This window comes from Nipponia nippon, unplaced genomic scaffold (genome assembly GCF_047370975.1).
Source record: "Nipponia nippon isolate SJK-2023a ecotype South Korea unplaced genomic scaffold, ASM4737097v1 scaffold_2, whole genome shotgun sequence".
Taxonomy (NCBI): domain Eukaryota; kingdom Metazoa; phylum Chordata; class Aves; order Pelecaniformes; family Threskiornithidae; genus Nipponia; species Nipponia nippon.
This window is the reverse complement of record NW_028262336.1, coordinates 39,490,326-39,507,363: the sequence shown is the minus strand read 5'-3', so window position 1 is coordinate 39,507,363 and position 17,038 is coordinate 39,490,326. Positions and strand designations below refer to the sequence as shown.

At 35.3% G+C, this 17,038-nt stretch overlaps 1 protein-coding gene across 1 annotated transcript in view; it reads right to left on the bottom strand.

Annotated features, from left to right (window-relative positions):
- CFAP47 (cilia and flagella associated protein 47) overlaps window positions 1-17,038 on the bottom strand; it is a 351,597-nt gene that overhangs the window by 83,757 nt on the left and 250,802 nt on the right. The window contains exons 52-55 of the mRNA XM_087759023.1: window positions 16,528-16,703; window positions 14,122-14,229; window positions 9,636-9,747; window positions 3,272-3,376 (exon numbers count right to left, since the gene is read on the bottom strand). Coding sequence (XP_087615149.1) covers window positions 3,272-3,376; window positions 9,636-9,747; window positions 14,122-14,229; window positions 16,528-16,703 — 501 coding nt within the window. The remainder of the gene's footprint in view (window positions 1-3,271; window positions 3,377-9,635; window positions 9,748-14,121; window positions 14,230-16,527; window positions 16,704-17,038) is intronic.

The following is a 17,038-nucleotide window of genomic DNA, read 5'->3' as shown; positions in this document are numbered from 1 at the left end:
CAAGAAAAAAGACATTGTAACCTTACTGAAGGAAATTTTTTGGTAAAAGTCATCCAAGGTTACAGGATTTTAACTAAAAAAAAAAAAAAAAAAAAAGAGGAAGAACTGTTTATATACTGATGTAGAGACTACCCAATACTAGAAGTCAGAATATAAAAATAGAGCCTACATTTTGTTTAGGATTTAGACGGTGATTTACATCACCTGGTTTGTGGGGACTTCTGTATTACTCAGACTAATATGAATTAAAAACTACCTCCCTTTAAAATTACATTTTATTTTGTTATTGTTGACTTAAACATGACCTGTAGCCTGTTCATGGTTACAGCTTCATGAGCAGGAAGCACTGCTCATTATTCAGTTTCTGACTGGCAGGCAAATGCTGCTGCTATACAGATTTTGAAGCAACCCAGGACTAACTCTTCTGTGAAGCTCCTTTGCTGTTGTAGTCAACAAGAAACTGCCCAACAGTTGCCAAGCCAGCATGCCACAGCATTTGTGTTCCTGACTCATGTTCATCCTTACCACGTCGGCCTCAAGAAGTTAAATGTAAACAAAAGGTTAAGCACACTTTGCAGGCTTATTTTGAAAGACTGGAACGCAGGCATGAGCATGCCAGAAGACCATGTTTTCAGAAAGCTGGATGTGTCAAGCTATTAGTGGTCTACACTGGCTTGTTATTGATACTTTGTGCTTGCTTACAAACACAGTAACAAACAAAAAATTTTTGCAAAACTCTTAATACGGAAGTTATGAGGCAATATTAGTCTAACAATGCTTTCCAGGCCCACTGTAAATTTGTGTGAACACCTTGTTCATAGCAAATAATTTTACACTGAGGTACAGTGCAAGAGTGGAAGGAGTGCACGTGTTCATATTTTATGCAGGTGAGCTGTAAAGATCACGCTTGAGCTTTATTGTTGAAGGCTCAGGCTCATGGTCTAAAAACATTAAAGACTGTAGCTTCCACTGATTTTTTGTGGTTAACAAGCAGAGCCATGTTGAATCCCATTGCTTCAGGAGCTGAGCACCTTTAGAACAACACACTGAAATTTTGTCAAACTGAGCAACTAAAGAAGGAGCCAAACAAAATTAGTGGTCAGTCTGAAATATAAAGCAAGAGAACCACAAAATTATACAGATTACAGGACAGGCCTTCCTTTTTTGACCTGCAGTTACTGTTCCTCACTGACCCACTTGGCGATGAAGCTCAAGATCATGTATGCTCAGTGCAAGAAATCAAGAGGAAACAAGATTAAAAAAACCAGAATCCTAAGGCAAAAAATAGAAGATAGGCTTTAGTATTGGGCTCAGTTTCTCTCTAATATTACTTACCACTGTTAAATGTTCTACATTACACCTGGATGCTAGTAATGTGATAAAAGAATAGGATAATACATATATGTTAGAACTCTGGGTGTGGGTTATGTTCAAGCTGACTTTTCAGTTATGCTGTCACAACAAACTTAATTTCAGATTTTCACAATAATTAGAGCTAAACTCAGATTCATTTTGTGAAGAGCTCTTCATACAGCTTCAAACCAGAAACAAATGAAGAAGGTAATAGCACAGAGCAGTTTCTCTCAGTTCGGCAAAGAAGCACAATCAGAAATAGTTAAGGCTTATCCTGTAAGCACTGTCACTAAATGATTTTAGATTAGTCAGCTATTCAGCTATCAGATGGCTTAAGTGTCCATTCAGATATATTTAATCAGAGAAATCAAGGGAGGGAAATCAATGTCAGGGTAGGGGGTTACATTGAAAGTTGTTTGAGGCAACCACCACTGATGAGAAACATTCTTCCAGTCTTCATTACAAAGGGCAGTTATATCTGTGCAAATATTCCCTGTCAGCTATCAGTATAACGATTAGCAAACTAAAATAGTCTGGGATTAATTTAGTAAGGACTGTAGCACTTGAAATGAATAAAAATTTAGAAAATTCAAAGGATTCAGGCATAAAAAGAGCACTAAGAAATTGCAAAGATTATACCAATATATTGAAATGGTTAAAGGGGTCTGGACAAAGCAGCTAGAAGGATGGGATACTGACTAAAGTTCACCGCAGATGAAAACTTGGAGATTCACCCTAGATGACAAGATTCAGGTGGCAGGGTTCAAATCGTTCCTGGAAGGTTTAAATTAATTGTTGTATTGTTTTATTGCTTCTGTATTTGGTGAAGAATCTTTTTTTTCTTTTTTAATATGTAGATATGATTTCTGTGTAGCATTAGGATCCCGAAAAGATAAGGACATTCTGTCCTCTTGAACTGGTCTTGGATATATATACTATTCATATGAGAATTGCTGTCTCCTTGTTTTTATCCTTAAATATATAAGAACAGAGACCCTGAAAAAAAATGTTGTGCTAACACCACCTACAAATAACCTGTCTGTTCAGCATATTTTATCAGGAAAAAAATTGCCACATGACTTCCTTCACTATTTGGTTTTTTTCATATAAAAGAATATTTGCTTTTGCAATACTACTTAAAATACTACTAAAAACTCCTGGCAGCACTTAACTGGACTAATTCACAGGTCAGCATTCCATTAGGATATCTGAAAGTCCAAAAAGAATACAAAGAGGAAATTGCACAGAAAGCAAATATTTCATTCAACCATAGCTCATATGAGGAAATATTACCATTTATATCATATTATCATTTTTTCTTTTTGTTTCCAGTTGTAATTTTTAATCAGCTAGTAAGTCATGTTGATGACTCATGTTTCTTTATTTACTTGTTTCTCTTTTAAAATTAGGAAAATTCACAGAGAAAAGAATGTCAACAAATCTAAGAAGCTGAAAGTAAAAACCATTTTCAAACAAACTGAAAGGAAGACTTCACTTTTTCAAGTGCATGACCTTCCAAAATTCAGATCAGATAAAAAATGAAACAATTTAATTTTGTTTGGGGTTGGGAAAAACATCAAGAAATTTAATTTCAGAGGTGACAATGCTAAGAAGTGCCAGTCTTCTGGTGTTAAAAACAGCAGAACTAATTACCAAGAAAGCTAAAATTATTCATTACTTATTCTAGCTCTTGGGCCATTACACCACATTTTAATACTGTAAATAGAATAATTTCTGTATAAAACTAAGGTTAAAACAAATTATAACTTTTGAATATCTTTGAATTTGTTCTTTCATTATGCATCCAGCCATTAAATTTCAACTTGACCTACAGACTGAAACCCTTACTTACATGCCTATTAAAAATATTATCTAATCTGAATTCCAAATGTTGTGGGCAGCAAACATAGTATCATACCTGTGGACATTTGAAGGTTATTGATGCCTTATGATTGCCTCTTCCAAGGGCAGACGGACAGAATTGTACGGGTACTTCAGTGGTGGAATGAGGAGCAACAATCAGCTGTACAAATACAAGAAAGAAGCAAAGGAGAGAGGGTAAAAAATCAATTTTTTTGATTCTGCTTCTGTTTTGTGCTTTGTATCGACAATGTTGATGTTTATGTGATTAATGTGTTCCATCAGATGCGTTCTGTCCTCTCAGCAAGCACAGGCTGCTAAGGCAGCAAGTGTATTGCTGTAAACAATCCTAGTGGGAGTCACTGCACGTTCATTCCCCAGAAACTACAGAGCTGGTGTTACAGATTGCTCCAAGGACATGGACAGCGGCTCTCACAAATACCATTCAAATATGACTTTGGTGTCTGATCGTATTGATGACACGAAAAGGTTATCACATTGACCTCCAAAGACAGGAACTGGCTTATAAGGAAAATACAACATAGGTTTTAATAAACTAGTGCTTTGTCTCTCTTCCACTTACCTTTATCTAAACTAACATTGTAAATGATGTTGCTAGTTCTCTCTTCATCTGAAGTATACTACTTGAGCCTCAATTGCACAGGGAAAAGCAAAGTAGCTGACTACAATGGGGTCATAAATGTTTTTAAGAACCAGATAAGCAGTGAAAGAATAGAATTATGAATAATAAAAATGTGAATGCATTGAGAGAATGATCAGCTAGAATCACTGAATACACAATTACCATGTCTATTTTTTTAATTAAAAAAAGTACTAGGCTTTTAATATCATACATGTTTAAATAACATTTGCATCTAAGAAGACAGAAAAAGATAATTGATTGGAATTATGGACGTTCAAGCTGTACTTTATAAAAGGAATATAATTTACAACTAATAAAGGTCAAAACAACACCCCACAACAGCTGGCACTGACAAGCCCTTTTATAAAGGAAATGTCAGCCCTGGAAGAACAGGCTGCTAACAGGCAGTGAACAGGAGTTATTAAAACATTCATTTTTGTTTACTACATTTAATGGCTGCAAGATGCCTGACTGCACCAACAAGCCCTGCGACCTCTTCCCACCCCAGGGGTTTGACTGCCTGTGCTCTGATATGGTGCTTGGCTCAGGGCTGAGGAAGGCTTGAGCTTATGGCACAGCAAGGCAGGGACCTCCACCAGTAGCCCTGTCCCATCACAGCCAGAGACAGCAAGCAGAGCCATGATGGGGACAGGGATGGGGGCCCACTGTGGCATGACCATGGCCAAGGTGCTGACGGCAAACTGGAGGCCCCAGAGGGTGAAGCAGGACAGAGATGTCCGCTCACTTCCAGCCTAGGGCAGAGGACCCTGATGAGGCTTATATTGCTTTTCCTTGCTTCCCTGTGGCTTTCCCTGCCATCTCAGAGCTGGACCCAGGCAGGGGCCACAGGCATCCTGGTTCTGCCAGTCATCTTCTGGGTTTGTCTATAAGGTACAGGCACAATTACAGACTGGGATGCTGGTGTAACTTGAACAACGGATATTCCTACTGACAGCAGTGGGAGCTAGATTGAGCAGAAGAGATGACAGAGCTCAGATGTGGTCAACTAATGCACAAAACTTGGAATGTTATTTTTCTCTTTTCGGGGGCAAGTTTTAAAATAATTTATCAGAATATTGCCATAACGGTTTATTGGTTTGAAGACATTGTCTTATCTATTGGGGGGGTGGTATTGTATTTTTTCAAACTTTAAAAATTTAATTTTATGGTTTGCACTGCATGATTAAAAAATATTTCTGGAAGGGAAGTAGGTGAGTTTCACACACAGAGCATGCAGCTCGCTGCTCTCGGCCCACTCCCACTCAGCTGTTACAGCACCTGCACCTCCCATACGGGGAGCACAGCACTGCTGTGTCGCCCACACTTCACAATCTCGTACGTCTCTTAGGTGAGTGATAACCTGAAAACACTTTTGCCACCAGCAGTCAACTGCCACTGTTTGTCACCTTTGCACGGCTTCTGTGTTACCCAGAATAACAGACCTGAGGGAGAGTCACCTCCCACAAACCACCTCCAAACCCATCTGCCCCACCGCCCAGAGTTCATTGAGCTGTTCAGCATCTAAAAGGAGCCTGAACAGCTCATTTCTCAGTGAGTTCCTGGGCATGCTCAGTATCCAGAGACCTTTTTTTGAGATTTTTTACTTTCATTTGCAGTCTAGTTCCTACCTACTTTCCAAACCAGCCAGCCCCATTTATCAAATGAAGACTTACAAATGGAGAAAGAACCTTAATGATTACCCCCTCCCAAATACTTTTGAACGAAATGAAAAAGCAAGGTTGTCACAGCATAAGAATACGTGATTAAATTAAAACTACAATTTTAAAATTTTTAGTAATTTCACTGAGACCTACATTATTTGGAATAATAACTCTCCCATAAAGGTGAAAAGAGACTGCAATTCCATTTTCAGTAAGCATTACGTGACATATTATCATTACACAGAAAATGCACTGCCACAATGAATCTAAATAATCAACATGGAGTTATGATAATCCAGCAGACTGCCTGCTCTGAAAGCAGGAAAGATTTTTATTTTTTACATTATAGATCTGTTTTAAAAATATCATTTTATATTACACAGTATGATGTTCTACTGCATCCAGAAGGTAATTTGTTTTGAAATAAAAAGCTGGATAAAAAAAAAGAACTTACTTTCTACTGAAAACCAAAGAATAAATTGCTTTAAAAACTAGAATTGAGAAATAACGCTAACATCATGTTTAAAGAAATTCATAATTTGCTACAATAATTCAATAAAATATGCTGAACTTAACCCATGCCCTGCTTTTCATTTTTTTTTACATAAAAAAGTGTCTGCCAAGATACTCATGTGAAAAGGAACTGGTATCATTGCTCTTCATAAGATCTCAGATATAACTGTTCAAATACAGAAACTGAGTATGAAGAGGACTGAGCAACTACACATGCATTATTCCTGTTATAAATCCAACAAAGGAGAGAAATTTTTCATTAAATGTAAAGTTTATTCTCTATTCCATACAAAACAATATTTTTGGTCATTAAGAAACTAATAAAGCTTGTACACAGAGACTTTGAGACTGCACTCCTCTCTGCCAGCCCTTCTTTATTAAGTTATTTTTCCTCAATAAAAATTGTGTTTCATAGCCAATGAGGATGGAAGACAGCTTCATGAAAAAGGTAAAATCATAAATATATGTGTGTATAATTATAAAACACATACATGTGAAATCTGTCCATGTATTTATATAGAGAAAAGAAAAAAGATATCAAAATCCAAATCACATTAAAGGAAATCCTTGAAAACTGTTATCAAATTCTTGAAAGTAAACCAAGATAGTATATTCTATTTAAAGCTGTTTTAGGCTACAATTGCAAAGCTGCTAACAAGATATGTATACTTTTCTCATTTTCATCAGTTTACAAAGAAGTTAATGGAGCTGCTTCTAATTTACATGAAGCTGACAAGAGATTTAAAGTCTTTGAATTTCATTTAGACTTCATTAAGCACCCAGAAGTTCAGGAATACTTGAATGTAATTCAACTGGACCTCTGGAAAGCCTATTATTAATGATGTCAGTACTTGAAGTTGAACCAGATCTATAGAAAATAATCCTTTGTGGTATTTCAGTAATGCCTTCTGCTGGAAACTGAAACTGGAACAAACTTACACACACACGGAAGTAAGTAACTAAGATAAAGATGATATTCGAATTAGTTTAAATTCTGAAATATTAGTCAAAATTTTGGTTAACGTTTTAGGCAATTAATCTCTAGGAAAGAGAAAATTTTCTCTGATATCTCTGTTCAATCTGGTTTATCTAACATAACTCAGTGACTGATGAAATCCATTTGAGATATTTTCTGATTGACAGCCCAATATCATCAACAGTTCTACATCTTAGATCACTTAAAAACAAATATGGATAATTATATGAAATATTAAAATCAGTGATTTAGAATATGCAGAATTCTAAAATGACTCTACTAATTTTCTTCAAACATTACCTATCTTAATTGGACAATCCCATCTTCAATCTATTGTTCTAATAATTTGCTCTTTATTGTTGCATTTCATCTAAGGATCACTCAAATCAGATTTTTTCTGCTGACAAGAAAGCATTATTTGTTATTTAAAGAGAGCAGAAACCTGAATAATTAAGATGGGAAACTTCTTCCACACATCACAAAGACACTGAAACAGGCATTAATATAAACTAATACCTGAAACACAGGTTACAGTTTATAAGAACAAGCAGTAATCTTCTGGAAGTAGAATGCAGTGCTGTCTGGAGAGACTAAACCTAGGACACAACATATTCAGGAGAAGCAACAGGTATTTAAACGTTACCCCCTGCCTTTTGCATCAAAACTGTGAAGGAAATCACATTACCTCTCCAAACATGGGTCTGCAATGGAAGAAACACGTTCAAAAAGGGACAGATACATGAAATAAATGAAATAAATATTAGGTAGTTACTTATAGCAAATTCACCAAAGCTATCCTTTAACTGTAAGAACTACTGTATTTCACAAAGCACATTTCAGAATTCAATGCATAAATGATATATAGGACTCAGTATTCTGTTAAGAAGAAAAGAAAGAAAGAAAAGAAAGAAAATTACTGCAGTTAGTGTTGAATGTGTCTTGTCCTAAGCAATGTAATGTACTATTGGTAATATGTGAATCTACGGTGCTAAATTAGGAAAGCTGAAGGGAGAAGATTTTTTTTTTTTTTTTAAATTTCCTGGACAAGGTAACACGCAATGTGCAGGAGCCAAAAGTCACTATAATTAAATCTAATCCACTTCTGTGCCAATGACCCAAACATGACATGTGTATTACTCCTAGATTATTAATACAGTTTGCATTCATTATGTTTCTTAGCTCCTATTCAAATACCAATTAATTAAATGATTAGTAATAGCACTTGTTGAGTTTTAACATAATGTATGAAGATGTGTTAATATGCATGACATAAAAGACAGACTAAAATAAACACTTCACATTTCATACTTTTAATGTAACACTATGTATGCAAAATATAGGGCAGTTCAGTAAATAAGTGTGATCTCCTTTAGCTGTGATCTTTAGAGCCCCTTTTAAAAACATTTGGTCTTCTTGTACTGCTATACTGGAGGCTGAAAGCTGTTTAGTTTCATGAAAGCCAAAAATGTGCATATTATGACTTTATAGCATTCCTCTATTTTTCCCATACAATCCATTTTCTACCTTCTCAGCTTTATTTTAGGATCTTATTGCAGTATTCCTCTCCTGTCCCTCTGACCCTTATACCAGTTTGCACAAATAAACCAGCTCTGGTGTATGTCTTCCCTGTATTATCTTCCTCATGTCTAAAAAAGGTGCAATTGCCATTTCTTTCCTGTCTGCAACAGGTTTCATAATTTTCTTTTTTCACATTAAAGGTTCTATATTCACATCCTAATAAGAGGTCCCTCTAACTCCTTGCACGCGAGTTTCCATGCATCCATCCTCCCTTTTCTCATCTCCCCATCATAAAAAGGACACATTTAATAGCATTAATTGTTAATAACATCCAAAGAGTTCTTTATAGGACCTGTGCTATTAACTAGTAATCAATGGTCAATAACAAATACTTTTCTGAATCCTGACCATCTAGAACTCTAGCCAATCTCAATGAAAATATGAAAGCTGAGCCCATCTACACAACTCTCAGTCCTTGAAAGGACAAAAATGTTAAGCAGCAAGATAGAAGGGCTTCTGTGATGGAGGAGGAAAAAGTAGTGTACATAATAGTAATGGGATGAAGATTTTCTCAGTAGAAATCAGTCTGAGGCTAAATGTGAGTTTGGAGAATAAAATTATTCCAGGTATTTGTATGAAGCTTCCTTGTGGCTAAATTGATCAAATTCTTATTCATAGGCCCTGCAAGTTGGTTATAACTGCCATGACTATGAGATATTCTTATATTCTTACATTAATTTTTTATCTACTTACCTAAATATTTACCTAGCTATTCTGTTGATTCTTAGAAACTTGTGAAGCTTCTAATACAGCTGGTTTGTTTACAGCTTCTAATATCCCCTGAATATTATTTGCAACCAACACTGCCGTCCTTCTCAAAACCATTCCACAAAGCGTTCCAGGGAAAAAACATCTATACTTCAGTTTGTTTGTCAAGTTTAATTGTTTTTCTCCTTAAGCTATAAAATCTCTAGAATACATACTTAAAATGTCTCTAATCCTTGAGACTATGTTGTATATTCCGAACCCACAGTACAATACACAATTCGATACGTTTTGAAAAGAAAGCGCTCTTCTATCACTTTTGTGAAAACACAGAAATCTTACTTACAGGGTGTTTTGGATCAGTCTCAGTTGAAAAATTGGTAGGATTGCTGTTAACAATTTCTAGCTCCAGAGTTTCATGTGTAGGATTAAAGAGAGGTACGTATAGACGAGCCCATCTGGAAAAAACACATATATGCAATGACTATTAATTACAAAGCTTCTTCCATTGCATTTTATTATTCATCACTTGTTTTCTGTCTTGAAAAATGAGTATTTTTCAAAACAAGAATTATGTTTTATTGCATTAGTATTTTTCCACTAGTATTGACACATATTTAATAGCATTAGTTATTATTATCAATAATTATTAATAAAAATAAAAACTGGTAGCAATAACCATTCTAAAACTTGAGTCATTTTTAAGAGCAGAATTTGTCTTGCTGTACTTCAGTTGCTAGGAAGTTGGTTTAAGTTAGTTGGTTAAAAGGACTGTCTGGCTCCCTTAATACGCAACAAGGAGAAAAACATTTTCAGGGAGAATTGGTCTGAATGTAGATCACTAAGATGCAGAATCACTTTTCATTGTCTACAGGAGGAGCCTAGACTTAACACCTTAAACTTCACACCTAACTTTCAGATAAGAGGATGTGGAAATGAATCCTAGTGTCTCCAATACCACAGCTTCACATTTATTCCTAGGCTCCAATTTGCAGATTTATGGCTCACCTTTCTTTCCTTAATTTCTGTAGATCTAACTTTGGAATAAAACATTTTAGTCAAATAGATAATTCAGAGTGCCAAGGCCAACAAAAATTTGGTACCAGAAAGTAAAATAATTTTAAGTATGTCTTATTATTCTGTAGTCTATCCATGGACACATAGTCTGCCTCAGGAAAAACACTGGACAGAAATTAAAGGTAGTCAGATAAATGATATCTGTAACTCCTTTTTGTCTAAGCAATGGTTTACAGGAATAGCTTGTAATTAAGTGGTGCTGCCAATAGCTTTTGATTTAGTGCCACTAGGCAACCATTCTTCTTGATCATCTTGTAACCTTGAGATCTCAAAACAAACTTAGTGTTCCACACCAGCCATTTCAATGGAGGTTCTGCCTGCTTCGCTTCTCTTTTTTCATCTACATGGACTCAAAATCTGTTTCATTTTGTACAATTGTTGCGTCGTTCATTATAGCATAATGGTAAATCATTATATTGCACATGTAGGTTATGTATTTTAATGAGTATTATGGCTGTCCCAGAACAAGGATTGGAGCATGCTGATTGCCTAAATCAGCTTTAAATCAGCTGGCACTCTATTTTACAGGCTGTCCTTTTTTATTTTCTAATTACAGAATAAATAAACACAAGATACCTTCAATAGGGAGCACAATTTTCAAAAGAATTTATAAGACTCCCAAAAATTCCTCTATTCTGATCAAAATAATATATTATTTGCCTTTAACAAAGATATATGACCATAAATTACATTCTTCTTATAATACCAAGGGACACAGAAAAGAGATTCAAGGTGAATCGGTGAAAACAGTAAATAAGAAAAGGTTGAAAAATGAGATACATATATTGGTTTTGCTGTAATTTATCTACCTAATGGATATTCCCTCTAGTCAAAGCTGTGGCAGGTCAACTGCCAGATTGCTCCACATCTTTATCCTCTGGAAAAAATTAGTCAGTTAATCATAGCTAAATCAGTAAGGAAAAAGAAAAGACAAAAAGCAACATTTGGAAGAGAAGGTATTTCAGTCAAGCTTTATGACTGTAACTTTAGGCCCTAAAACTTCTGTGCGGGTGGGCTCCTTCCAACGTATGCAGTGATATAAATCTCCAGCAGCTGAGTGGCAGACTTGTTTTTGACTAACACCGTCAAAGCACTGTATCACTGAGGTCTCAACATCAGAGAGTACAGAAATACCAGGAAAGTTTCACACAAGAACTTCAGATTCACTTGATAACTCCCATTTTTCACATTTACCATCTCTAGCTTTTACTTTTTTGTCTGGTCTCTTTCATACATAACATTTTGTCAAAGGGAAAACTATGTTGGAATATCTGAAATTTCAGTAAGCAACTATTTGACTGTTAGAGGTTCTTCAAGTGATCAAAATCCATTAAGAATCTTTGTCACCCCACACAGATTGACTACCATGGTTATGCTAGAAAAAGTTGTTGCATATGACAGTAAATTCAAGACCACTGTGAATATCATTCGACTGACTCATCTTCAATGACTCTGCTGTAGAGCCCATAACAGGAAGGATAAATGAAGATGGAGAATATCAAGGAGAAGGTTTCCTTGCTTAAAGGCATATACTAAAGGATGTGTTAAATCTGCCTGGACAGAAACAAAAAGCAGATCTGACTGTGATAAACCCAGAATGTTAGGGTATCTGAAAAAGGATTAAAAGGTAAACTGTTAGAATTCGTTCTTTTCTCTTTCAAGAATTGGTCAGAAATTGATTCTAAGTGTATCAATGGGTTTTTGGGTCCTAATCCAACTCCAAGTGATGTTTCAAGGACACAAATTCTTAAATGTTTCAGACTGATAGCCACAAGAATTCAGCAAGCACATAATGAAAAAGATTAGTCTTAGAGGAATATAATAATGCTTCTTCCGCATTCAAGGAAAAGGTGGTAGAATGGAAGTTAGTCTTTTAAATAACTACAAAGCTTCACCAACCAGAAATGCCTCAAACATTTTATGACATTTACAGTCCACATCTCTGGGAACATAGCAAGGAAGTACGCCCATTCAAAACAAAACAAATTGATACCTTTCTTAAACAGACAACACATAAATGTCTACCTGCATTGCCTTTACATAATCAGCGTACATTAATGCAGCCAATTTACTTGGACTATCTCAACTTTTCAGCAGGTAGAGCAATTCTCAGTAATTTAACTGTAACCTCAATGCCATTGTCCAGAATTTTGCACTTCAAGAAGAGGACATTATGCGGGTGACACAATAGAAATAAATTTCTGGAAAAGGAGAGTGCTGAAGGAAATAACTGAACAAAAAGCAGGAGACTTTATGAAACCAAGGATATGGCAGATAATGCAAACAGAAAAGGGAGAAGTTTGTCAGCTTTCTTACACTGTTTTATAATATATAGACATAAAGATATATGAAAGAGACTACTGTTAATTTCCTGTTATACATTATTGTTGCTGCTGTTGCTAATAATTAAACTAAATAGTACTTCTTTGTTCTTCCACCACTATCTGCCCAGGGCAGATGTAGATGAGTTCATTTATACATGCATAGGAATTACAACATGCATCTACTTGTAAAGTGAAAAGAAATCTCATTTGAAAAAATAAAACATGGAATTCCATTAATTTGAGATGATAGTTTTGACAGGCAAGTGTTGTAGATAATGGAGCTAATCCTTTCCAACATACATTTTATTTGCAGTAGGAAGGGATGACTTGCCATTCTCAGCCAGACCACTTGTGCATGTAGTGCATGCTAGAGAAAATTCTGAATGCTAGATAGTCTGAATGAAAAGGTTTTAAGTTGTTTCTAACTCCTAACAGTTTCAGCCTACAAAGTAGAGAAAAATTATGGGTTTTACTCCAGTCAGCCCAGAAATTTAAAGTAAAAAATAGGAAATGGACAACCCTACTGATTTTCTTAGAAAAACATAGTAACAAAGGCATTGCCAATTAACTCTGGTCTGTGCCTCATATATGAACAGCAGAATATATTCACTCACAAAAATTTAATCAGGCAAAATTTTATGCTGTACTCTCTAACAATAGTTTTTGCTCAGTCTGTAATGTATATTAATTATAGATTTAGTCAAAGACAAGATATACAGAAGTAAGTGGAATTTAGCATTCAGAAGAGCAGTGTGTCCACATAACCTACTACTAAGCAGAGGTAATAGGTGTAAGAGCACTACTGAAATTCTGGCATTCTTGAAAGTCTTATTCTAAAAGTTATTATTTCCGTCTGAAAAGTCAGAACTGAAAATTATACTATTGAAATGCAGGATTAAATTTTTTTAAAGGAGACAAGAATTGGGTTAATTTCTCTGTCTGCTTTAAGTAGCTTATTTTCTTAACACTTGCAGTGTTCCAACCATGTCTATCCCCAGGATCTGCAGGACAGAAGTTGTATTACTTTGCCATTTCTTGAGAGGTTAAAAGAAATTGATAACTAGTATACAAGCATTTGTAAAGCAGGACTGTCAGATATATTCCTAGTTCAGAAAGAGAACAGAAACAGAAAATAAAACAAACCTACAGAACTCTGTATTATGGATCTTTATGATTACGTTCTGCAGTATTTTCAGAGTGATTTCTATATAAAGACTTCAGGGGAAGTCTACCTATAGACTACAATTCCATTTCAATTGTTTTTCTGCAAGGAGAATTTCACCTATCCACACATATATCTATGAAAATTATCTGCAAACTACTATAGTACATATACAGCACTATTCTGGCTTTTTGATGTAAACTCTTAATATGTTTTCCATGATACTTCAAACCAGTGACCAAGTTCAGCACTATGAACTACATACTTACTTTCCAAGCTCACATTCTATTTCAGGTAGACTAGTTGGCAGTGGTTTCTCTACAATCAACTTCAGTGCATACCAAAACTCTCCAACCATATCTGACAGGAATATGACACTAGAAACAGATACATAAGCTTAATATTACACAGCTTTTGTGCAGACAATTAAAAATGTACAGACTAAAATTCAGGAAAAACTGAATGAGTTCAACACAGTGAGTTCTTTAATTAGATCCCAGTTTTCCCATAACACTTCTTGCTGTTATCTGAATTCAACTACCAAAACTAATAATACTTACAATTACTGATGCAACAAAATCTCTTCTTCATCCTTCTTAACTTTTTTAGCACAAAAAGTTGTTTGTTGCTGGTTTGTTTGTTTGTTTGCTTCAAAAATACAACTCAAAAGCATTTCAACTGCTAACTTACAAGAGTAAGCATTAATTTCATTTCAATGTCACAGTATTTTCTTTCTAGCCATTTTGAACTCAAAGGCCAAAGAAATAGAAATAGTATTTGCTGATTTTAAAAAGGAAAATCTTTTCAAATCTAGTCATGAAAACTGAGGAATAGATATAGACACATTTATATAAGCATGACAAAGAGATATGCTTCAAGGGAATATTCAATATACTGTTTTGATATACAATCAAATGTTGTCATGACTGAAAATTGCTTGCTGCTAGGTGAGATGTACAGCAGTATATCCCTGTGACAGACATTCTAACAAATTCCTTTCCTATTGCAGATTTCTTTTTCTATTTCTTGTGGTTTTTTGTGTAGCAGAGTCATAATAACACTAAACCAAAACACTGTAAGCATATAAAAACTTACATGAAATGCACTGTACAAACCCATGACCCATCAAGGACCAGTTCTGGTTCTAAATGATAGATAACTATGTCTGTTCCATGACTTTATGGTTCCAGACTATCCTCTGTGCCAACAGAGCCTTTAAAGTGAACATAAAACAGCTTAGGAAAGAATCATCCATTTGAAAAGGTACACCTGCCACAAACACTTTTATAACACTTCTTCCCAGCTGCTACCATAGCAAAGGAAATAGAGCACGGCTTCAGAAAAAAAGATAATTGTGTGGATGTCATGTGGAAGTACCTCTGTCCAGCTGTAACTGTAGTCCTTGGGAGCTATTGCAATTTAAAGCTGCTATTAGACAGCTTTCTAGTACAGTACTGCATAATTGTATTGAATATGTACAGGTGTGCTTTATATCATCTTTGCACATATTCCCCTAAGTCCCAGCCTACCAATCAGCTGAGCTAGAAGTTTCGCCAGTTAAAACAAACCTTTAGTTTATTATTTGGAAATTCTGCACTTGAAAAATACCAGAAATATTATCTGGTATGAAAAAATGAGGTCTATTCTCATTCACAGCTTCAGAATGCATAACTTGTACAAATTCCCACAGAAAAAAATATTTACTAGAGTGATAACAGTACTCATTTTTATAAAACAGTATTGCTTGAAAGCTGTATTGTACAATGATACTTGCCATTATTCTGGTCTTTGGAAAAATCAATACAAGCAAATTGAACAAAACTTTGAAATACATGGATTTTGGCTTTGTAAATATTCGATCTTTGAACACAGGTCATCTGTCTCTGCCCTCCTCATACACCATCACCTCACTCTCCTCCCCATCCCCATATTTTTGCCAGTCAATTGATATTGAAAAACAGGGAATTGTTTTTCAATCAGCCCTTCAACTAAATAATACTTTGCTAACCAAATTCTGGGAAAATAAGCTTTGCATTTCTGCACTCTTCAGTTACTTGCTGAACTGGCTTAGCCGAAGCTAAGACCAAGAGGTCATCTGTCTTTGTGTTGCTAATTATCATACCTGCATGGTTTCATTGGGATTTCCAATGTAATGAAAAATTTGTCATTTAAAACCTCTCCATATTCATTTAGTAGATCATTGTTAATTAATGGAAGATTCTGAAGCTAAATGGATTTATGTGAAGACTGTTAAAGGGTTCTTCACGTGGTTTAGGTTATGTTGTTATCGTTTCATTCCTTCTCAGAAGAAAATTGAAATCATGTTATTCCCTTTATGGAACTTACAAATTTACAAAACTAACTATTCATCTGAAGTCTTCACAGGGGACTTCTTCTAATATTAAGTAAATTTCTAAAACATTGTTCACTGAATTCTAGTGAACTAGAATAACTAGGGGTTATTCCACTGCTTGTCAGTCAGGTTTTTCCCCTCAGAGGAAAGCCACTGTTTCGGATACAATATAGTTAAAGTTGGAATTTTTTAAAATTCCATTTATACATTTTGTGGGGTTATTTAGGCTGATACCTACATCAAGTGACCACGGTTTCAATGAAAGTAGTTCACTTCTTAGTACAAGAGGCACAACCACCAGTATCAAAACTCTGCAACTTACCTTCCATCTGAAGTGCCAACAACAGCTGGGGAAAACTTTAGTTGATACAAAAATGTTTGTTTGGGCTGAAGAGTGAAAGCCTTTTGTCCACAAAGTGACTGATTCTCTAGCACCACACTCAGCTGGAGAATTTTATCTGCAGGATTAGTGATGGGAATATGAATTCCAATAGTATCCTAAAAAAAAAAAAAAAAAAAAAACAAAAACCAAAAAACAAACCCACACAAAATTAATTATGAGCCGTTACACATAAAAGATCTTCCTCAAACAAGCATAACATGCTTACTCATGATTTACACTTACGCAAATACAAGCTGCACCTTTGTTTGATGTGTGAACTAACCCAAAAATGAGAAGTTGCCACAAGAGACATTTCAGCCAATCTTCAAATTGTAAACTCTTTAATTTCATAAATAAGGAAAAGTTCAAGTCTTCCTAGCCAATCTACATTCTAACAAGCTACTTCACCTTCCAAGATATGGCTGAGGCTTGCCAAAATACACCTTACAGG